This window comes from Rhamphochromis longiceps, linkage group LG6, assembly GCF_057381845.1.
Source record: "Rhamphochromis longiceps isolate RC_006_pf linkage group LG6, R_longiceps_female_GT1.1, whole genome shotgun sequence".
Taxonomy (NCBI): Eukaryota; Metazoa; Chordata; class Actinopteri; order Cichliformes; family Cichlidae; genus Rhamphochromis; species Rhamphochromis longiceps.
The window spans coordinates 42,941,595-42,965,120 of NC_140562.1; the positions used below are offsets into that span (position 1 = coordinate 42,941,595).

General features: G+C 38.6%; 2 protein-coding genes across 6 annotated transcripts in view; both read left to right on the top strand.

Annotated features, from left to right (window-relative positions):
- Nucleotides 1–8,247, top strand: part of LOC146668814 (integrin alpha-L-like) — a 29,532-nt gene extending 21,285 nt beyond the window's left edge. Inside the window, exons 22-32 of one of the 5 annotated variants that reach the window (XM_085410838.1) lie at nt 3,295–3,393; nt 3,549–3,628; nt 3,710–3,790; nt 3,900–3,975; nt 5,377–5,484; nt 5,579–5,620; nt 6,296–6,421; nt 6,517–6,630; nt 6,710–6,751; nt 6,854–6,964; nt 7,082–8,246. In XM_085410838.1, coding sequence (XP_085266964.1) covers nt 3,295–3,393; nt 3,549–3,628; nt 3,710–3,790; nt 3,900–3,975; nt 5,377–5,484; nt 5,579–5,620; nt 6,296–6,421; nt 6,517–6,630; nt 6,710–6,751; nt 6,854–6,964; nt 7,082–7,201 — 999 coding nt within the window. In that variant the 3' untranslated portion in view covers nt 7,202–8,246. Of the gene's footprint in view, nt 1–3,294; nt 3,394–3,548; nt 3,629–3,709; nt 3,791–3,899; nt 3,976–5,376; nt 5,485–5,578; nt 5,621–6,295; nt 6,752–6,853; nt 6,965–7,081 lie in introns of those variants that run through there. The other 4 variants (XM_085410842.1, XM_085410840.1, XM_085410839.1 and 1 more) reach the window with 4 other exon arrangements.
- Nucleotides 8,248–8,481: 234 nt separating this feature from the next.
- dnah6 (dynein, axonemal, heavy chain 6) overlaps nt 8,482–23,526 on the top strand; it is a 55,984-nt gene continuing 40,939 nt past the window's right edge. Inside the window, exons 1-19 of the mRNA XM_085410836.1 lie at nt 8,482–8,987; nt 9,123–9,199; nt 14,338–14,408; nt 14,558–14,740; nt 15,639–15,788; nt 16,381–16,719; nt 16,858–16,992; nt 17,116–17,209; nt 18,221–18,281; nt 18,488–18,674; nt 18,795–18,896; nt 18,978–19,085; nt 19,250–19,336; nt 19,422–19,542; nt 20,569–20,720; nt 20,889–21,041; nt 21,165–21,416; nt 21,547–21,675; nt 21,838–21,951. Coding sequence (XP_085266962.1) covers nt 9,133–9,199; nt 14,338–14,408; nt 14,558–14,740; nt 15,639–15,788; nt 16,381–16,719; nt 16,858–16,992; nt 17,116–17,209; nt 18,221–18,281; nt 18,488–18,674; nt 18,795–18,896; nt 18,978–19,085; nt 19,250–19,336; nt 19,422–19,542; nt 20,569–20,720; nt 20,889–21,041; nt 21,165–21,416; nt 21,547–21,675; nt 21,838–21,951 — 2,505 coding nt within the window. The 5' untranslated portion in view covers nt 8,482–8,987; nt 9,123–9,132. The remainder of the gene's footprint in view (nt 8,988–9,122; nt 9,200–14,337; nt 14,409–14,557; nt 14,741–15,638; nt 15,789–16,380; nt 16,720–16,857; nt 16,993–17,115; nt 17,210–18,220; nt 18,282–18,487; nt 18,675–18,794; nt 18,897–18,977; nt 19,086–19,249; nt 19,337–19,421; nt 19,543–20,568; nt 20,721–20,888; nt 21,042–21,164; nt 21,417–21,546; nt 21,676–21,837; nt 21,952–23,526) is intronic.

Here is a 23,526-nt window from a genome sequence, read left to right on the forward strand (position 1 = left end):
ATATTTCAGTGAACAATTCTTTTCATGAAAATAAGGTTACTATGATTTTGGAGCAACTTAATGGTCAAAAGTATACAAACCTTTGAAGAGTATTAGTTGTTCCCTCAATTGCTGGTTCATGACAGTAGTAGTAATATTATTATTATTATTATTATTATTATTATTATTATTATTATTATTATTATTATTATTATTATTATGATTATTAATAATAATAATAATAGCAAATTTTGTTAAAAAGTTACAAAGTGCTTCATAAAAAGAAATATATAATTTATTAAAAATCCAGAAATAGTGGGAAAAAAACAAGACAAATAACAGAAAAATAAGGAGAGGAATAAATAGTGGAGCAGATAATTTTAAAAAATTGTGCAAATAGTAATATAAGCACCAAATCTGGCACAATTCCTCAGATTAATACACATTTAAAGTTTACTTGATTATCCACTTGAAAATCCAAGATGGTGGATTTTTTAAGACGGCCACCAAAAAACTCTCAATTGTTTAGTTTTTAGTAATCTTGGTGTCTAAACAGACATTTTCAAACCTCCCAAGTTCATTTTCCCATTATCAAGAGCCTAACAGCAAGACGTATAACCAGATTTATAATATTATTTTGAAAACAATATGTAGTCAGTTATGTCGTGTAGATGTTTGCTATTTAGCAGATCAACAGATTGCTGCAAGAAACAAACACATTTTAATATAAAGCACAATGGTGGAAATGCACCTGCCAAAGCAAGTCAGAGTTCACTGCACATTGTAAGGGCAGTGGCACAGTGTCGATGACATCTGCCCCTGCATACTCAATATGTCAGTTCCTGGAAGCGTGCAGTTAATTGTAGGGAGTGTTGTCCATGAAACTGCCAAGGCCTTTTTTCCTGTCTGCCCGGTCATCTGGGTTCCCATTGTTTGGATCCTAATTGATTGCTTGTTCACAGATTTTTCCGACCTAGCAGGCAGTACGTTTTACATGCTCCCTGAGGGCTGCAATGGTGGAATAGCATCATAACCCTTGTTTCCATGCAAATAACTAACCTTATTTACCAGTAACTGAATTTGTCCGGTCCTATATATTAATATGGTGAAGTGGCATAGACGTTCCCAGGGAGGCTGAGGAGTGTGAGTCTGTATTGGAGCACACCCTCTTCTTGAGGATGAGAACCCCCAGCTAAGTCTGCCAATCAAGAAGTACCGCCAAAATATCCATGCAACATTGTAGAAGTGTGTCAGTCAAGCCCTACAACATCCATAGCCTTCAGGAACTAGTGGTCTCACCCCCAGAGATAGACAAGAAGATGTGCGAGTGGAATTTAGGAGGTCTTCGAAGTATTCCTTGCACCGCCCGACAGTGTCCTCAGTCGAAAGCGCTCCACCCACACTATACATAGTGCAGGTAGAGTACTGCTTTCCCCTCCTGATATGCCTATAGGTTTGCCAGAATCTCTTAGAGGCAGTCCAAAAGTATTTTTTCCGTGGCATCTCCAAACTCCTCCTGAGGTTTTGCTTCAGCCACTACCTGAGCCACGTTCCGCTTGGCCTATCAATACCTATCAACTGCCTCCAAAGTCCCATAGGCTAACTAATCCCAATAGGACTCCTTCATCTTGATGGTTCCCTTTACCTCTGGTGTCCACCATATTGTTCAGGGGTAGAGGCAGTTACAACCACGACAGGGACCAACCACCTTGCGGCCGTACCTCAGTGTAGCAGCTTCAACAATGGAGGTGCTAAACATGGTCCATTCAGACTCAATGTCTCCAGTCTCCCTCTGAATGCTGTCGATGCTCTGCTGGAGGTGGGAGTTGAAGATCTTATGGACCGGGGCCTCTGACAAGCATTTCCAGTGCACCTCACTATATGTTTAGGCATCCCAGGTCTGTCCAGCATCATCCACCGCCACCTTCCCAACTCACCACCAGGTGGTGATAAGTTGACACCTCAGCACCTCTCTTCACTCGAGTGTCCAGTACATATGGCCGCATATCCAATGATACGATTACAAAATCGATCATCAACCTGGGACCTAAAGTGTCCTGGTGCCACGTGCACTTATGGACACCCTTATGTTCAAACATGGTGTTTGTTATGCAGTTTAAACAGAAGTCCAGTAATAGAACACCACTCGGGTTCAGATCTAGCAGGCCATTCCTCCCATTCATGCCCCTCCAGGTCTCACTGTCATTGCCCACATGAGCTTTGAAGTCTCTCAGCAGGATGACAGAGACACCACCCCGCACAGGGGCTCCAAGAAGGCCAGGTACTCTCAATAGTCTTTCAATGCATAAGCACAGACGACAGTCAGGATATATTCCCTTACCCGAAGGCTCAGAGAACAAACCCTCTCGTCCACTGGGAAAAACCACAATGTACAGGCAGCAAGCCAAGGGAATACTAAGATATCCACCACAACCTGCCACCTCTCACCAAGGACAGCTCCAGACTTAGGCAAAGTTCAGCCCCTCACCAGGAGAGTGGTTCCAGTTAACTCTTAACCTCACGCACTAACTCAGGCTCCTTCCCCACCACCTTAATGTACTTCAGAGCAAGGCCATTTAATGCTTTCTAATGCTAATGAATGGAAAGTCGGTACTAAATTTAATCGACAACCAGTTTAAATCCACCAGTACTGATTACTGGATATAACGCTTAAGTCAATATTAGGATTCAGCAAACAGCAGCAACTTTAAAGCAATATGGCTGACTTTGGTCTTGGCAGTAGTTGGCTACATCACCCATATGAACAAGACAATTTGAACAAAGAAAATTAGACTAGAACTAAATGACCTTAAAGTGAATTATTTTGTACATTAATCAAATTTCCATTAAGAAAACACCCAGACCTGAGTCTGGGTGCTGAGTTTTGCAAACACTTCGCTCATTGTTGTCCCCACTATTCACACATTTCAGATGATTTTAGAATTCAGACAGCTCGGGGGACTCAATTAACTTTGTACCTCAACAACACTTTGTACAAACCAATGGGTTTGTGGCTTATTTTGGCTGTCTGGTGTTTGGCAGGGGGCTGGTGTATAGCAAATAAAAAAACAGAAAAACCTCTAATTTATGTTTAAGGGAGACATTTGTATGAAACACAGAAGACTTAAGGAACTATTTAGTGGGACTTGGAGTTGTTTGTAGGTACAAAGAGCTCTTTCTTACAGTCTACAATCTTCAAAATTTTAAACTCAGTCTTACAGAATATCAAAAAAACTGTCACAGTAGCTGAAAAAGTTGTTATTCTAAAGAGTCTCAGCAGAGACTATTCTAAAAGTCTTTTTTTTCTTAAAACAGTCATCAAGATCAACGCCCCACAAATGCTCAGATCTAGAAGGAGTACTTGACAAAAACATATGTGGTGTGAGCCTTCCTCTGTTTCGCAGCAGATCCTCTGTGAGTCACAAAACACACAGATATCCTCCCAGCAGACAGAACTCAAGTTTCACAAATGGGGAACTGTCACAAGCTTTCTGAAACTTTTTGAGAAATATTTTTCTCTTCGTCTATGAATCAGGCCTAACCTCTTTTTAATTTCTTCCCACAAAAAGGCAACGTTTGAATCTTCTTTCTATGTCATGCATGACTTTGAATGGGATGATACAATCTCCATGACCATTGATGCTAATAGGTACGGAAATACTTAACATACAAACCATATCTTTAAAAAAATTGCTTCTGATATTAAAAGACATTGCTTTCTCATCTACAGTAATAATCAAGACTCTAATAGGACCAGTGCACTGACCAAAAATATCCCAGTACAATATGAAATTAAAATGATATTAACAGTGTAAGTTTCACTATTCACACAAAATATTATGGAATGCTTCTATGTTATTTATTTCTGCAAGTCTGTAGTTGCATACTTGTTCAGCTGCATGCTGCGAACATATTTTCAGGAAGCAAGACAGCGCTACCTATCTGAACTTCACAACAGAGGACCCTGCACCTAAAGAAATGGGTATTACATACAGGGTAAGACATAATTACACTGTCAAAAAACCATTCAACAGAACTGATGATCAATGATCAAAATGAATACTTTTTCTTTCATTTGAAGTTTGAAAAGGGCATTCACTATTTTATAAAAATATATATTTTATTTATTATTTAATATATATTATTGACCACTATCCAGGAGCATGTTCAGTTTGATAAAAAACCAAACTGAACTGAATTTCACATTTTCATTGTTGAATCCGATTGTTCAGTGATGACGTGACGAATCCTACTTCCGGGCCTAAAGTAGTCTGCATTTAATATGGCTTTTGTGTTGTTAACATGTTTAATGTTTTGTATTTTCTTCTATTTAATCTCAAAAAGCTCCTAAAACAGTCAGTGATCACTGTTGACCTCCCTCGGCTTTTATTACCGGTAATCATTTATTTAAGCTCAGTTTTTAAAACCTTAGGATGTAACTACAGCCCAGCCCATGCAGCAGTATATGAATGACTAACCTCGTATTGTGGATGGATTATCTCAGTTGTTCTCCTGGCTGAAGTTTGGTCCTTTTACAGCATCCTGCCATGCAATTACATTTGTTCCTGACCACTGAGAACACTCACGTTAACTTTTATCGAGTGGAAAAAAAGTTAGCTTGTTTATATTATGCTAACATAGCTGTGTCGCTAGCGGTCACGTAGCACATCATTATATAGCAGCTAGCCCAACTTCAGTAACCCTACAAACGTCACTGCTGTTTAGTTTTCTGTCTTCATTTATGCTGGAAGTGATATCAGAGCTGTACGTTTTAATTTGTTTCCAAAACCCCGCAGTCAGGACATGCTATATTGTATTTAGATAGAAGCTAGCGAGCTAACTCCCTGCTAACTTCTAACTCCGTTAAATGTCATAAATTCCGTTTTCATGGATGCCTGGATGTTAAACTCAATTGTTACACCTGGTAGAGCAGAACGCTGATCATTTTATTAAAGATGAAAGACTTTAGACAGTTTTTCAACTCTCAGTAATGCCATAGTGATCGTTTGATATATGGACCTGCAGCGGAGTTTAGGTCCAGACACGGCTAGTGACGTCAGACTGAACAACCGGATTGCCATGTGTTCTCTTGACAGTAGCAGTTTATAAAGAGATAAAAAAATATTAGCAGAAAGAAGGTAATTCAGCTTGTTGTTGGTGCGGCCTTCTGCGCTGGACCGAGTGATCATTTCACTGGATCAATAAAAATACCAACATTTACTTTGGACAGTGGTCCCAAAACAATATCGATAGGTTCAAGTAAATGTTAAGCTACACTTACTGACTGTAGCTGGCAGATGGGAGGGTGGTATCAATATTTTGATATTCATACATAAACTAAAATATACAAAAAATGTATGTATTTAAAATGACCATTCTCTCTCTACCAATTTACAGATAGATAACTTTGGTTTTAAGGATTTTCCTGTCAATGTTACCATGTTCTTCCCAACTGAACTGGAGCATAACTTTGAAATAAAAAGCTATGAAGTCTTTGTCAAGGAGGTAACTTTGTGTCTGCCAGAACATTTCTCAGTCATACTGGTGCTGGATATGAAAATATAGAGCCTTAAAGCTTACCATACTCTGTCTCTTTAAGAACAAAACGCAGTGCACAGCCACTACTAACCAGACGTCTGAGGTAAGTACAACGGATTTCACATAAAAAATATTGCTTGTATATTGACTATATGCTTAAACTTTCACAACATTGTCAAATCATAAGCGTAACCTGTTGTGTTTGTTTCTGTGTTTTTATGCTTGTACTCTACTGGAATCACTCTGCATTGTTCACAGTTCAGAATAATGACATCATTTTCTTACAGTGGACCTTGCTGTAGCCTTTCAATCGAGGCTCTCTCTTAAATAAGCCATTTTAGCTAATTTTCTTACTTAAGCTAACTTTTATCATAATCAGAAGGTTCCAGGAACATAATACAAAGCCAAAATTTGTCATAAACCATCGGTCTCCTCCTGTGCCCACCTCTTAATCTAGCTTGGTATCCGGTGACAGGTAGGATGGTTGGGATTGATGGCTTGCATCTTATTATACCTCTTATATTTTATTTAAAGTCACACAAATCACATAAATAATCCCAAATCTAATGCTTAGATTGAACGCAATCAGGTAATCTTGACAAAGTTTACATGTCTAAATGCAATGTATTGCGTGCCATTTGATTGGCTGATTAGATATATGTGTTAAAAAGTAGTTGAACAGATGTAACTAAAAATGTGGCCAGTGAGTGTATGACAGAAAGTCAGGAAAAGCCTAATAGGTCTCTCTTAAAAAACTAAACCTCTGGTTCCATTACAGGATTGCTTACTAGAAAATAAGTGCATAACCATGGTCTGCAAAAGTTTCAATTTGGAGAAATATTCAGCCGCTGAGTTTACCCTGTTGGGAAAAGCAAATTTCCGAGACCTTGAACAGAAGCCAGCCGTATGTAATAACTAAATATGCAGACAAAATATACTCCACATATACATTTTTATATTAAATATAGAAAATCTTGTTAATCTGATCTTAACTTACAGAATCTTCCTTTTCTCAAAAAATACACTGGAGACAGTGGAAATGTAAAATTTGTAAGTTCTATACATGTTGGCTATAACAAGGATCGGTTTGTGTTGGAATCTCTTAAACAAAAGGTATGTCTAAGTTTGACCACAACATATTTCTGTCATTGCTTTTTCAGTAAACCTAATTTATTATATTTATGACCCACAGAAAAAAGACGATTTTACGCCGTTCCAGTTTCCAATGAGAAGGGTACCTGCAGTCTTCACTCATTCAAATAATACTACTAGATGGGTCAACATTAAAAAGAGTTGGGTAGCACTTAGATTTCTTTTCTGTTTTCTCTGGCAACAGATTGAAGTTCAGTTTGATTTCATTATCCCTCCAAATAAACTGCTGATTATTTCAACTGGAGTTAGTTTAGGACTCGTGCTCCTGATTGTAATCACAGTCGTGCTGTTTAAGGTGAGACTTAAAGACTTTTATCTTTATGTTAATTTAAGTGTAACTTGATTAAGCATATTGAAATAATGGTTTTACTATCTGGTCTAATGATTCTTTTTTTCTTTCGTCTCTCTCAAGTTGGGCTGCTTCAAGAGGAGAAAACTCACATATCACATACAACGAGAACGCATCAAAGCAACTGAAAATGTGGAGGAAACAAATGAAAGTACAGATATTTCTAATATACAACTACAGTGAAGGAGTAAATTTGAACATCTAGAAAATGCATTTAATTGGTTCCTTAAAATCTCAACAATTTCTAATCTACCTAGCAACAGCTCAATGAGAAACAGTCCCAAAACCATTGAAAGAACCACTGAACTTTGAAAATGAAAATTGTCCATTTCCAAAGTTGATAAAATTCCCCTTCAAGCTCCTACACTAAGCCATGTGATTATGCCATGCGGGGGGGTTTTGTCTTTAAAAAAAACAAAACAAGAGACCAAGCTTGGACCAGTGTACCAAAGTAGATCATCACTGATTATGATTGAAACCCTAGTCCCATTCCAAAACCTTAAACTTTTGTTTTGGAGAATAGAAAATGATATTTCTTTCTAATAAAATGAAGTGTTTTTGATGAACAGAGAAAACCATGTAAGTGACTGCTTATCTTGTACTTAAAGTTCAGTTTAAAGGGCTATTTCATTATCATTTGAATGTATATTATTTGTGTCAGATCCTTGTATTGAGTTCCCTTAAAGACAATGGAAATGCCAAAACATTGGACACATTAGTGATGTCAGCTGCATTTATGATATCCTAATTATTAATTATATGATGTCTTTATTTCGATGTGTAGAACATATCGTTTTATGAGTTAAGAGTTGGATGTTTGAATAACAAGGAGAGTATTTCTGAGTAATGTAAAATGTGATGGAGTGGCTGTTTGGTTTCTCCTATGTCGAGATCCAAACTTTAAATAACTGCACAGCTATTATTTTAAGGGTTCGGCAGATGCTTTCGATTATATGAGCTCTAAAATGATATTTTATGATTTTTTTAAATGATTTTTTTTTCACATAATGCATATATAAGAATAATATGTCCTGTGCTTAGTAAATATGTATAGAATGAACCTAGAACTGAAACAAACTGAGTTCGTTTAGAAACGAATGAATTGCACTGATATTGTGAAGATTCACTGATGATTGTGAAATGCAAAGCTTGCATCTATGAACAACAGTCTGGGAAAATAATTATATTTGTGGTAATGGAAAATTATAATTCCACCATATGTCCCTTAGTACTTTTAGATGCTTTAAAAAAAAGTAAAAGGTTTAACACTGAGATATTTGTGGTTTACTCAGTGTATATCTAACTGACATATGCAGTATGACAAGCTGCCAGCAGATGATCCCTGTAAAGGACTAGTACAATAGTCTCATGATGTCAGTATGATAAGAAGGACACCTCAATTCCAATTACATTTTGCGTAATAAATTAGGATATTTATATTCCGTTGAATTCCGTTTTCCAAATTTTGCCAGACATAATGGGACATAAACGTTGTTTTTACTGCCTTTTACTGTATATTTCATTTAACTCTTAGCTGTTATATGCCTGTTAAGGGGATGAAACTCTTTTGTTTTGCTCAGCTGTGGAAGAAGATGAACGTGTGGAGCGCTGACACCCTGTAGTCTCATACAAATTACACGGATGCTTGCAATAACTGCATATAGACCACTTTCACTCGAGGGGTGTGTTTGTAGTAAAATGCCAAACAAGGGACGTTAGGCTGCGTTGCATGCTGGGAAATAATTTTGTTGCTAGGAGACCGTAAACCTCATTCGGTGACGGTACAGCGCTTTGTAGCTAGTTTGACAAAGCTCTAAACACTAAGGCAGTTTAATTATTATTTTGAGAGAACAATAAGATATTCTGGTGCTGAATATTTGATTCGATAGCCTGCTTAAATACAAGGTGACTGCAATCACAACACTGTCATCAGGCATCAACGAAGTTGAAAACGTTTTCTAACTTAACGGTAGGTTCAGTACAGGCCAACTGTCAGTTCGCTTCGACGTTTTCCAGCGTTTTAAGTACGTGACTTTAGCTAGTTGCATCACACTGTGCACTTGCTTTTTGCACTTCCTGTCCTCTTGTCCTTTTACTCTCTCAGGGACGAGAATATGGACTCAACTGCGAGGGGCGCGCAGCCGATCCTCCCTGCCCAAAGAAGTGCTAGTGGCTCCCCAGGTGGGTACATCCATTATTCTGTTCATTTGTGTTCATACAGCGCCAAATCACAACAACCGTCGCCTCAAGACGCTGTATATTGTACAGAGAAAACCCCAACAATCAGACGAATCCTTGAGCGCAAACACTTGGCGACAGTAGGAAGGTAAACTCCCCATTTAACAGGAAGAAACCTCCGGCATGACCAGGCTCAGGGAGGGGCAGCCATCAAGAGTGTGAGAGTGTGGGGAGTGAGACAGGACAAAACACGGGCTGTGGAAGAGAGACAATAATAACCAATGAATAAATGCAGAGTGATGTATTTAAATAAGGTGAATGAAGAAGAAACACTAAGTGCATTGTAGGAAGCCCCCAGCAGCCTTGGTCTATTGCAGTATAACTAAGCAGGCTTCAGGGTCACATGATCCAGCGCTAAACATATGCATTGCAAAAATAAATTACAGTTTTTAAGTCTAATCTTAAGAGTAAAGAGGGTGTCTGTGTCCTGAATCCAAACTGGGAGCTGGTTCCATAATAAAAGGGTCTAAAAGCCTTAAAGGTCTAAAAGGCTAGTCTCCTGTTTTACTTTTAAATATCCTAGAAACCTACAAGTAAACAACCAGTCTGACAGCAAAGTCCTATGGTCCTATGATGTCTTTAAGATAAGATAGGGCGTGATTATTCAAGACCTTGTATGTGATCAGAAGGAGTTTAAATTAAATTCTCAATTTAACAGGGAGCCAATGAAGAGAAGCTAATGCAGGAGAAATATGCTTAATCTCTCTAGTGCCTGTCAGTACTCTCACTATAGCATTTTGGATCAACTGAAGGGGTTTCAAAGCTTTTAGTTAATGAATTACAATAGTAACAAATATTTCTGGCACAACTACACCTACTGCATGGAGAAGATAAGGATCTAATGACGCAGAGACTCCAGCAACACTTAAAAGTAATGAGAAACAACTTTATTAAGTGACCAACACATTTCGGCTTGTAGCCTTCATGTATGGAACGCCAGGACTGCCATAATGAATTAATTAAATACACCATTAAATAATTAATTAAATGTGGCAATAATTAATTAAAATTGGAATTAATTAATTAAATAAATAGTTATGACACATGTAATTAATTAATTATTGACACATTTAATTAATTATTTATGTATTTCACATTTTAATTAATTATTGACACATGTAATTAATTAATTATTGACACATTTCATTAATTATTTATGTATTTCACATTTTAATTAATTATTGACACATTTCATTAATTATTGACACATTTAATTAATTATTTAATGATATATTTATTTATTTCATTTTGGCAGTCCTGACGCCTGGCTCTCGTCATGAAATAATTTTATCTGTCAGCCTCACCCATCAAACTCAGGGGGCGGGGTTAACGCTGCCCATGCAGCTTCTCTAACATTTGATTGGTTGCCGTGCAAAGTAAGTCAAAACAGGTCGATCCTAGAAAATCGATTGCTTGTGTAGACTTGGGGCAGCCAGTTATCCCAGAATGCAGATCAAATCACAAGCAGCAATGGTGGTGGTGTAGTTTTAAAATACCCCGTTTTTCTGTCACCAGCTACACTTTTAACAGTGTTTTAGCCGCGAATGTCGCGACGTATGTCTGGTCAGGTTGTCAACATAGAACATGTTTGCAAAAGTGCTCAGATGTTTTCAGAGATTTCACTAGCTCTGCTAACAGTTAGCATGCAGAGTGCACCGAGGGGGTTACGTTAACCGGTTTGTTTACATATTCCACTCTCCGTGTTCCACATGTTGCATTCGCAGATTCTCATTTTCACCGAACGATCGTCTCTTTCCGCCTGGTCTTGTGTCTCTGTGCTTCTGTAACATAAAGAACGAGCTGACATTTTTCTCACGAAACCAGCGATCAGCTCAACAGACCCTCAGTTTACCTGCATGCATCCTCCTCCTCATCTGTCAGCTGTTTAACACCTGCTGCTAATTCAAGAAACACGCCTAGTTACCTGGTGATAGTCACAGTTTAACTGGGCAGCCGGTGCTCGATATAACGCAATGTCAGCGCATTTTTCTGCACAAGATAAGTAAATATAGTGTTTTCCCCGAGCGCAGAGCTGCTGGAGCTCGTTTCCTTACAGAGCACTTTATAGGCGAACAGCTTTATCAGCGGCTGATGTCCAATCACCGGCACACAGCTTTCAAACCTCAGCTGAGTTTTAGCTCTCAGTGGTTAAACGCTGGACTTCATTCACTCAGGTTCTGTCTGTCGGGTCACGTTTACTTCGCTGTTTTATTTACAACTGAGCAAATCGGTTTGGCTGAGGTTAAAGTTACGTTTCATAACTGCATAGTTTCACAGACGTTTAATGGTTCACTGGTACATGTGTTAGACTGAACTATCATCTAAATATCATCTGTTTTTTAATAGTTATTCAACTGTATTCTAAGCACCAGCTGTCTGTTAGAATGTGATTTTTTTTCTCTCTCTGTTGGCAGAGGTATAAAAATGCGCAGGAAAATCTGACATGCATGGCGAACTTCACCGACGATATTTAGGGAGGAATAAACACACATCAAACATAAATGAACCATTTGTCTGTCTCCATAATTGAGAGAATTTTCTCTTCTTATGTCAACACTCTCTCTCTTTTTTTTTCTTTTTTTTTGCTTTTTCGGTCATGTTATGTTTACCTGTCAAAGGCTTGTTACAAACTATGAAACACATCGTGCAGACTTCTGGATGTTAGAAGAAAACTAATACTGCTCATGAATGAGACTAAAGGCAGGAAGGTGTCCTTTAAAACTAAACATGTTAATAGGACCTCCCTGTTTATATCATAGTTTATGATATAGCACGTGTATTTCAGTAATAGCCTGCTGAGGCCACTATACGTGCTGGCCTCATATCAAATGTGAAGGCAGACTGAGTCTATGTTTGACGTTTTTTATATCTAATCTTCCTTTTCAAACATTTAAACAGCAGCGAGTCTGCAGCTGAGGGAATACAAATTCAAATTGTCGGAACAGGTTTGCTCGTTTCTTGGATTCATTTGGTGATTTATTAAATGTATAACTGTTATTCTAATCTGCTGCTGAGTCTCTTACACTTTTCTTTATGCTGTATATTTTCACGTCTCTGGAATAGTTGGCAGTTAGATAGTCAGCTGGGAAACTTTGTGTTAACTCATGGAGCTGAGGATATCGTGGATATGCTGACCTCGCTGCGTGGTGTACAGAGCGAGGTCAGCATGATTAATATTCACAATAAAAATATTAGCCGAACATCATGAAGTCTGTATGTGTTTCATAGTGTCGAACAACCTTTGTACAGTTAAAGCCAGCAGTTACTACATGACGGAAACACCAACGTTATCTCTTTTATGTGTTTATACACAGGTCACGCTGATTACTGAACAAAAACCCAAAGATCAGATGTTAAACAGATTTATTTGCTCTCTCTCCTCCTTAAACATGTTTTTAATGTTAGTTATAATTCAGAATTGGCGACTGAAACACGTAGGACACATAAGAACATCAGGAAATAAAACATCGATAAATATAACCTCAGTAAAAGAAGTCAGCGGGGGTTACTACAGCTGTGTACCGGGGCCTGCGCTTTGTCGGTGGGATTGCTTGCGAGGCGAGCGGGTCTATCCCACGCTTTGCCGTGAGACTGGGCAGACATCTCCGAAATCATCGAAACACTTTTGCAAAGAGGCTGTATCTTGACAAACCGACCAGACACATGAAGATTAAACCACTACATTCTCGGTTAAAAAAATATTAAAACGGTATTTGGTAACACACAAACAGGGTTTTTCAAAGCTCAGTTCTGTTAGCTTCCACATGCCGGTTGTTGTGTGCTAGAAACAATGGCCACCAGGCCAAAGCAATGGTTTTGACTCGATCAGCGTTAACCCCGCCCCCTGAGTTTGATGGGTGAGGCTGACAGATAAAATTATTTCATGATGAGAGCCAGGCGTCAGGACTGCCAAAATGAAATAAATAAATATATCATTAAATAATTAATTAAATGTGTCAATAATTAATGAAATGTGTCAATAATTAATTAAAATGTGAAATACATAAATAATTAATTAAATGTGTCAATAATTAATTAATTAAATGTGTCAATAATTAATTAAAATGTGAAATACATAAATAATTAATTAAATGTGTCAATAATTAATTAATTACATGTGTCATAACTATTTATTTAATTAATTAATTCCAATTTTAATTAATTATTGCCACATTTAATTAATTATTTAATGGTGTATTTAATTAATTCATTATGGCAGTCCTGGCGTTCCATATTCATGAGGGTCATTGTAAAATGTAAAACAGTTTGTGTTTAAGTAAAAGCCAGGAAACAGAAAACAATTTCAAATGGATAATTAAACCTTCACAAATAAACCAGCTGACCAACTGACATTTAACGAGGTGGTATTGGTCATTTAGTTAAGTCACAGCCCAAGTCACAGCCTTCGATTCTGGACTAAACCATTAAAGATTAAAAGGGGAGGGAAAAAATCCCCACATGTCTTAACGTAATACATACTCAAAATTACACAGAAAGATGCAAATAAGTTAATATAAAGAATAAAAAAAGATAAAATTTAAAAGTAAATATAAGTACAGGAACATTAAAAGAGGAAGATGATGGAAAAATGTAGTTAAAAAATCAGTTGGTCAGTTGGTCACTGAATAAAGTTGTTTCTCATTACTTTTGCTTGTGTAGTGTTGCGGGAGTCTCCGCATCAAATTAATTACAATAGTTCAGCCTAGAAGTAATAAATGCATGAAGTAATTTTTCAGCATCACCCTGAGCAAGAATGTTTTTAATTAAAGGGATCTTGCGTAAATGCAAGAAAGCAGTCCTACATATTTGCTTAATATGCACATTGAAGGACATTTCCTGGTCAAAACTTCAAGATTCCTCCCAGTGTTACTGGAGCCCAGGTAATGCCATCCAGAGTAAGAATCTGGTTAGACACCATTTCTAAGATTTCTATCTGAATTTAGAAACAGGAAATTAGAGGTCATCTAGGCCTTTATGTCTTTAAAATTATAGTGAGTGACATATAACCAGTAAGTCTCGGGTAGTCAACCTCTTTTGCAAATGTTAGGAATAAGTTTGGTTTCTACTTGATACTGTCACAGAGCTGCTGCAAAAGCTTCCTGAACTACAGAAGCCCCCTGACCCACCAAAGCCTCCATTCAGAGATCCCCAGGTGAGACTTGGCTTATTAAGTTCAAATGGTAGATGGTATGAGATCCAGTTTACTGTATACCCAGTGTCATCCATAGGAGTTTTTGCTTATCCATAAAATAAATGAAATGATAGGGGCTTTTGCATGTCTTTTGCTTTCCTTAAATGTAGGGTGTGTTGAAGAGATGTGTAAAACGAAACGAGCCCAGTGTTCTACATTTAAAAGCTCGCGAAGAGATGATTTTTCCAGGTTGGTACACAGAGCCACAGTCATCTAAAAGTCTGGAGCAACGGCGCCGTGAAGTTATCGACCTAACTTCTCAGCCATCCTCTAAAGATGCCACTGACCAACAGGTATTAGACGATAATATGTATGAAAAAAGCCTACTATGAGCTTTAATTTGTATCATATTTGCTACATCAGCATTTGTGGCAATTTGTTGCTTAATACTGTGTTGTACAATTTATTTAGTTTGGTTTGTTTGGGGGGGTTTTTTTAGAAGGTGCCTCTTACAGTGATAATGTAAACGTCTCAAAACTATCAAATATTCACCTGGGATTAAGGGTTTAAGGGATTCATTCTGCCTGGTTTCTAGGCTAAAACTGTATCCAACTATGCATTGCTTCACTTTTTGGAATTGCATTGTCTGCACAAGGGGCCACAGGTGACCATATTCCACATAGCCAGAGTGTAGTGGCGCAAGAACAAGTCCAACCATTGGGCCTTTGATGGGTGTCTTCGCCCTCTGTCTCCCCACGTTCCTGTCCCCCAGTTTGTTTTCACTGCTGAGCTATCCAATAAAGGCATAAACATGCCCTATTTTATGAAATCATGTGAATGCAATAACTGAAAAGGAAGTCACTGAGGGTGTATGTCATAGCTGCATCTACTAGGAGGCTGAGGGGTTATTCTGGTGGCTGCCAGTGTTTATATATTTAGCAGTACACGCTTTGAGTTTTTTTAATCAAATCCAGATGAAATATTAACACTCATTCTTCTACATTTTTGTGTGCAAACTTTGGCTTTCACCAGTTCTGCACTTTGGAATGATTTAGTATATTTCAACAGCTTCAACATGTTCCTTAAATAATTCAATAATTACAGCAGTTCAACTCAAACCATTCAGCTTTCAGCATTCACACTGCATTTTCTTTAGGAAGTTAGTCAAGCTATCGTTATAAATCTTTTCACATCCATAAAAGAATCAAACTGTTATGAGCTTATGCAGTTTTTTGCTTACCTTTAATGTAGGTTGTGCCAAAGAGGCTTGTGAGACCTAAGAAACCGAGTCTCCAACACTTAAAAGCCTCTGAGCAGTCATCCACACCAAAAGATCTGAAACAAAGGCACCATGAAGCTGTCCACCTACCTCCTCTGCCATCCACTAAAAATGTCCAACAGGTATGAGAAGTCAATAGGTATGATTTTAAAAAAGCTTGCCCTTTAAAATATTGTGTGACCAGCCCTTGTCTGATGTCGCAAGCATTGCACACACAGTACAGAAAGTACTCTAGTCTAGTATTTATAAGTTAAAGTTAGTTAAAGTAAATACTGTATCATAAAAGAGGTCCCTTGACATATTCAGGCAGCTTGATAATGTAGCGGTAACACTACACACCTTTGGAGTGGGAGTCGGAAGTTCGATTCCCACCCAGTATCCATTAAGTAAGGATCCTGGTTAGACCCCCCCATGCTAAAAACCAAGCCCTGGAATGGTGTGGCTACTTCTGCAGCCTGTCAGCAGCTCAGACGCGAAACATTTCACTGCGTATCGTACTCTGTATGATTGTGTAGGTGACAAATAAAGCTTGTTTGAGGAATTTGTAATAATGGTAGCATATTTTACATTAAAAAGCAATATAGTGCTGTAGTACATCAGTAAACAATATCTATAGTGTACAGTGAATAGGTAGTTCCAAAATATGTCTAAAGCAATTTTCTGTCATAATTGCCACTATAACTGGAAAACTTAACTTCTCTCTTCTTTCCTCAGCCCTTAAAGGGTGTGATGTCAACCCCCCCTCTCCCAAGGCTTCCCATTAAGAGTTATATACAGCGGGACTATACTTCCAAATCTCAACTTAATGAGTACCACAGTACTGACTTTGTTTTGACTGACAGTCAAACTGTGATTTCGGAGTCTGATGGTGATGATGCAGGATTGCTAATTGTGAAGCACTGGGAAAAGAACGTATGCAAGCTGCGATGCATCCCCTTCTTTGCACGCTACAGACTATGGAAACCTTTCTATGTCTGGCACAGAAATGTTCGTGCCAACAAGATGACTTTGGCCAGGGAGTCACTACAAAAAAATTTGTTTATTGTCATCCCGGTATGTGTATGTACAAACTGAAGTCTGTTTTTAGTGAGCTCTAAATATTTTCAGAGAGAGAAAGTCTTTGAATTATACAGATTTTAATAAAAGTGTGGTTCTTTTATCATGTTCTTTACATTTGTCTATGTTAATCAGAATCTAAGTCCTGCACTGATGGATATTAGGAAAATGTGCTGCCAACTTATTGAAACAGGCTTCTGTCACGTGAAGAAAAAGTATGCATACACACTGCAGGAATTCCAGGACAGTAAGATCAAACAACTACAAGAGGTGCAGTTGTATAAGAACTTTTCATATATATATGTGTATGTGTATGTATATACTGATATTGTCTGTTTCATTACATTGGTTATAAGGTTATTATTACATTATTGCTTTCTTTCTTATTATCAGGCATACAGCGACCTGAAGGGGTTTCATGAACTAGTAAAGGAGGAGACAGTTTATACCTGTGGCCGCTACTTGATGGATGCTAAAGCTCGTGTTGGTGCGTACATGATGTGGATACTGTTTAAGACACATGCTGGTGGCCACGAACTAATTGCCACTGTGGCTATATAAGCCACATAGGTTAACCTTGGCTTGAAGACCTTTCTGAGCAGGTTGGAACTGGAGAGATAGTCTCTTCACTCTGAGAATCTGGGTTACAATGTAACCAACTGTTCTCTTTCATCTCTCTGTCTTACATATTTCATATGTAAGAGTCCATATGAACTCCATGTGTCCATAGGCTTATATGGACTCTGTATAATTCAAAGACTTCCTTCAGTGGACTCTGTAAGACACCATGAGAAAACCAAGCATATGCAGCTGTTCAGGCAGTTCAGGCATTAGGCTAGACCCCTGCTAGCCACATGGGCACGGTCTGGGCCTAAGTAATACACACACTTACCATGGCCACCCTCTATAGGCATATTTATTCCACAACTTAAATAGGTGTCGTCCACTGGGCTAGCCATATTCTGTCTGGGAAATGTGCTGGAGTAATTTGGGTAACAATCACACGTCATATACTTAATGTTATACAGGTTCTAAAAACTATGGGTGTGATGCAGTTTTCTGTCGCTGCGACTGTTGAAATGTGACTCTGAGAGTCAGGTAGCAATTGCCAACAGCACAATGTTTTTTTGTAACTGTCTGGTGAGTTGGGTAGGATGAATGAAAGCAGCCTGACTTTTCCTCTAACTGGCCAGATTTCACGTGGCAAAAATGGCTACGACAGCAGGTTGGTGAAGCACCCAAGCTTTTCACTAGTTTGTGTAGGGGGAGACAACAGCCATCTCTGAAGAGGTCGGGGTGACCAGCTCTCTTCTTACAATTTAAGCAGACATGCTGATGTTACGCACACTACACGCATTATAGGTACTTAAAGAGTATCCATGCTGCACTGTGGGGATGTAGGTTGCAGAGATAGTCTTGACACAATAGAGAAAGTTGATTTGTATATCCAGATGTAGATCACAAAGTTCAAAGCCTGTTCATGCTCGGTTTGTCACAGAACAAGAAAAGAAGATCGCATCAGGGACCAACATGTCTTTTTTCTTCAACCACGTCATCCAGTGGGTGCATTTTATTTCTGTCTTTGCTTCCCAAAATGTAATATGTTTTCTGTATTGATTTGTATATTAAGCATACTGTACTTTTTTGTTTTAATAACAAAACACTCACATAAGTAAATAAGCAAAATGGCAAAAATACAGAACAGATAATCATGGCTCAAGCACATCTGTCACACTAACGATGTCTTTGTTTCTTACCTGCCCAGCTTTGTTCGACTTGTTGACTATTTGGTTATCACCACCTTGCACAGCTGTGCAGTGATTGCAGTGGATGAAATACTGACTCTCCTGCAAGTGCAGGCAGGTCCAACACCCAGCAATGCCATCATTCAAAGCTGGACCCTTGACTCAGACGCTGCCACTGACTGTACTGAAAAAGAGATGGATGAAAAGGTAGGGGAATTATTCAGTACAAGTAACTGTAAAAATATTGCATTTATTTTTGTAGCCATGAGAAATCGAGATGTCAAGAGAACACATTCTTGTTTATGCCAATATATGTATCTTCATCAGACTATTGAGTCAGAAGCTCCTCAATTCCATCCTGTATTCATGTCTGAGTTGATCCTGGACACAAACAGCTTGACTTATAAACCCTCTGAAGAGAACTTCTGGGTATGATTAGTTTTTACACTGTATAGTTTATTGTTTCTAATCAGAAAATACCCATCAACATTATGTTTCTATTTCCTACAGGAGACTGTTGCAGATTTTATCAAGCATTTTGAGAACATGGTGACGTCAGTTAAGGATCTTACTAAAGATCCTATTTTTAATTCAGTGATTGAACCTCAAAGGGGTGAGGTTAGTGACGTTTTTCAATCTATTTCAACATATTTTCAACCTGCCTCATATTTATACTTAAAATTGTCAGATTTTTTGATATGATTGAAGTATTATGGTTATGTTGAATTTTAATTTGCAATTAATATGGGATTTTATTTGAATGTTTTATATGTTTCTGGAAGGTGGTAAATAAATATGAAAATGCACCCTCTTTGAAAGTTATCCTAAACAATGACGTCTACCTGCAAAGTTTAAAGCAAAGCATCCAGGTCAGTGTTTTTACTGTGTTGTTTTCCTACGGTCTCATGGCGTCCTGATAGCTTTGAACTGAGCTGATGTATTTTTCTCCTTCAGAGGTCATTCCAGATTGTATTTGCTGCTGCAAACGTGTACTCACACATGTTTGAGCACTTTCTGAGAATCTACAAGGAGAATGAAAGTTTGGATCTGGATGCACTGCAGGGACAGGATCAAGGTAATGTGCAGTACATCAGCATCAACACTGTTAGAGCTTTCTGTAAATTTCTGTGTTTTTTGTCTTTGTTTTGAAAAGATAAAGGTTTTATTTGTCAGATAGTTGGACACTTAAAAACAGCACATTCATGTGTTGTCACTGGGTGTATCGTTGAAATATGACAAATGTCCTCCCTCATAATATGCTTTTTAATATTTATTTAACTTTTGCATTGGTCCTTTCGGTCCTTTCTTGGCCTGCTGCTTTTCTTTAATGCGTTTTTTTGTTATGGAAATGTTTTATAGTTTACTGCCCAGACAGGATCCATATGACTCAGTGTGATTTCAATTGTGTCCTTACAAAACATATTTCATTTTGTCTTTTAATACTTCAAGCTGTCACCAAATTCACATACCTTCAGAGACCATTACATATTATTATTTCTACTCCATTAAGAAAATTATTATTCTCTTCTTGTAGCCAGCAGTCAGTTTGCAGCAATATTTTGTTTTAGCATATTCATTCCACTCTCTGTTGAAGCCTCTATATCTTAGATCATAGCTTGGATCATAGACCCCACAGTTTGATTGTTCTCAGCAAATTAAATTGTTCTTTACAAGTTTGGCAGAGTCTCTCTACAAGTAAAAGTCAGTGTACGTAATGATATGGATATGACATGGAATCTTTCTTATCACTGTAGGTTTAGGTAACAGTACAGGGTCAATCAATTGTTGTAGCCTATACTATATTGATTTTTTAAAACATTTTTTTCATTCTTAGTTTGATGGTTGTTATGTTTATTTTAGAACACCTTACATTATAAATGCTTTTAATATTCTTGGGAAAACGTTCGGTCTAAAAAAGCAAAATGGGGATATTGGACATGTTTCTGAATAGGAGAAAATAAAATAAAGTCACGAAGAATAATAAGTTAATAAGTTTTACTTGTTAACTTATTGTTCTTGTGGTTTGTTTACAAAAAGCAAAGAAACCACAAGATACATGTTATTTCCTTTTTTGCTGATAATTCTTGATTTTATCTCACAGATTTATCCTTCTTTCAAAAAGCGCTCAAGTTATACCCCACACAGCAAAAGGAAGCCGCGGGTATTCAGCAGAGGACACATCTTGGTTTACTGGTTGTGGACAAAGGACAGCTCAAAGAGAAGCTTGTGTCATCTTCCCTCCGAAATCTGGAGGTTAGGATTAGCCTATCTGCACATGCATGCAATACACTCAATAAGTTAGTCCACTAAAATGTATTTTTTTTCCCATTATTATTTTGTTTTTTGTTTTTCATCTAAATTTTACTCTTGATTGTTTTGGAAACATTTGGAAATGTTTTTGACCATAAAATGTGATTTAAGGTCATCAATCACATGCTCACCCAACTCGCTAAGAGGAAAGTAGACGCCATAGTGACGGAAGTTTGTGAGGCCGAAGTTAAACTAGGTTTCAGTCCTTCTACTACAGCTCAGCTGGCTGACTTTCTCACATTTGTGGATGAGATTCAGGAGAGGGTGAGACGCTCCTGTTTAATAATTAAATCCGATAAACCAATAAAACAGCAGCTTGTTTTCTTTTTCCTCAGCTTCCTTTCTCTGCTTTACTTGACTCCATATTTCCATTTTTTGTTTTGCTAGATTATAGAAATAAAAGAAGAGCAGAAATCAGTATCCAAAATGTACGATCTGATCAACATGTACTCAGTTCCCACACCACCAGAAGATCTTGTGAAGTTTGCCGCACTGGAACCCTTTATTGAGTCGTTAAGCTCTGTCATGCTAAAGGCAGTGCTACAGCGGAATGGTACTATGGAAAAGTTTTGCAGCTGCTTGCAGAAGGATATAAAGGAAATCAAACAGGAGGACATGAAAATCCAGCTTAAATTGCAGGTATAAAAAAATGATGACTTTGTTTTTAATTTTGTTGTTATTTTTCTTTTTAATAATGCTAACTAATGGACAATTAAAAAAAACAAAATACATTTGGTATAATTAAAAACTTGTGGATTTCAATGTGTAGGATCCACAAATTCTAGACATCAATGCTGATTCATCACAAGTGCATCTGCTGTTGAGGGAGATCAAGATTTCCATAGAAAAGCTACAGGCCAAAGCATCCTCCTGCATAGCCTACCAGAAGAAATTCAAGGTATTTCTTCTTTCAATGTAAACATATTTCATAGAAATTAGATCAGGCCATAACAGTTTCAATGTGTGCTAAAAAAAAAGTTGTTACTTTAATTTTGAAAGCCAAATTTCTGACCACCTGAAAACAACTTACTCTCCCATTCTCTGTTTTTAATTAATAAAGATGGAGGTGACCAAATTTGAGTCACTGGAGCAGCTGACGGCAATGTTCAAGCTAAAGCAGTTGCTCTGGACCTCTCTGGAGCAATGGGACCCTTTACAGAACGGATGGCAGCAGGTGAGGTGCAAACGTTTAATTCTATATCTACAGCACTGAAAGTAATTCTTTCACCACCTGCTCAATTTGTGAGTGGGCGCAGGGAGGTTTGGGGTCTTCACTCACCCCGGTTCTGTTAGCCGTCAGGGCTGGGGGGCTGGGAGGAGGTGCTGGCCGTCAGATTGGGGTCTGGGATGCGGGGCCTCCCTGCTACTGCAGATAAGGAGGTGGTCCGCTTGCCTCCACCCCAGAGAGAAGGGTTACATCTCCTGGGTCTAGGTGCGGCTTGCCCCTCTGAGGGCGGGGGTACCTGGACCTGGGATATAGAGTATGTTTGGGGAGTGCGACTATCTGTGCAGTGTCTATTTGTGTCTGTCTACACGTTGGGTGAGTGCCGAGTATTTGGTTGTGCATATGGGGTGGGAATGCATGTCTGTGTCCGCGTACGCCTGTTCGTCTGTGTCTATATGTCAGGTTGGGTCTTAGACTCAACCTCTCTGGGTACATCTCAGGCCCTCTAAAGTACGGAGGCCTATCTCCCCTCACCACACTCCCTGCCGGTGGCTGATGCCCTCAGACGTTGGTGTGTTGGTGGTCCTTGTCGTCTGGGGCTGGGCGCTCATGTATGTACCGGCTCACTCCTGGTGGCCGATTGGCGGGGCCTGGCGCCTGTGGCCCGGCTGGGCCCCTTCCGGGGGATGGGATGCCCTCAGGCCTCTGGCCTCTGGGCCTGAAGCTCGGTCCTCTCTGGCACAGCTGGCTGCCGGCAGAGCCCGCGGGCACGCCACCGCAACCCCCTCTGGCCTCTGCTCCGTACCCTCATACCCTGGAGGACAGGGCTGTGGCTCCCCACACTCCCTAGCAGATCGTTACATGGAGAAACCTTTGGAATACAAGCATGCTGATCCACACAGGTGTGCACACGGGTGTTCACAGACGCGGACTACACCTTTCTTGGCTGCTGCCTCAAAGCACATTGTGCGCTGTCTATCTTGCGTGCTGCACAATATCGTTTAATATTTAGTATCTACTGTTATCTACTGCTAGCTAGTTTGTTGTGATGGTGCTGTTTTTTATTATGTTGCTCTTTTTTTGTTTGCTTTCTCTTCTGTTTTTTTTCTCCATACAGGTGATCCAGGTGTTTTGCTTGTTTTTCTTTCTTTCTCTCCCTCTCTTTCTTTCATTCTTTCTCCCTGTCCTATCCCCCAGTCATGTCTGTCCCATTTGTAGCAACCGAAAATAAAATAAATACATAATTATAATAAAGGTCAATCAAATGGACCAATATGGCAAGGCCATGATGATCCACTTGGTAAAATAAATCCGCTTGGCATCTTTCTTGGCCTTAAGACAACAATTCTGATGACTAAAGATCCAAACGGGACACAAAAAAAGAAAAAGAAAAGAAAAAAAAAGAAATGTCTGCAGTCTGAATGTCTGAACATACACTCACAAATACAAATGTTAAAAATGTGGAGCTGCTAGTATGAACCCACAGAGAACGTGACTTTTTGGAATTGAAATGAAAGTACTTTGACCCACCCACAGCTGAGCCGTGTCATAGAGGCCACTCTGTGTGTGAGTTTGTGTGTGTCA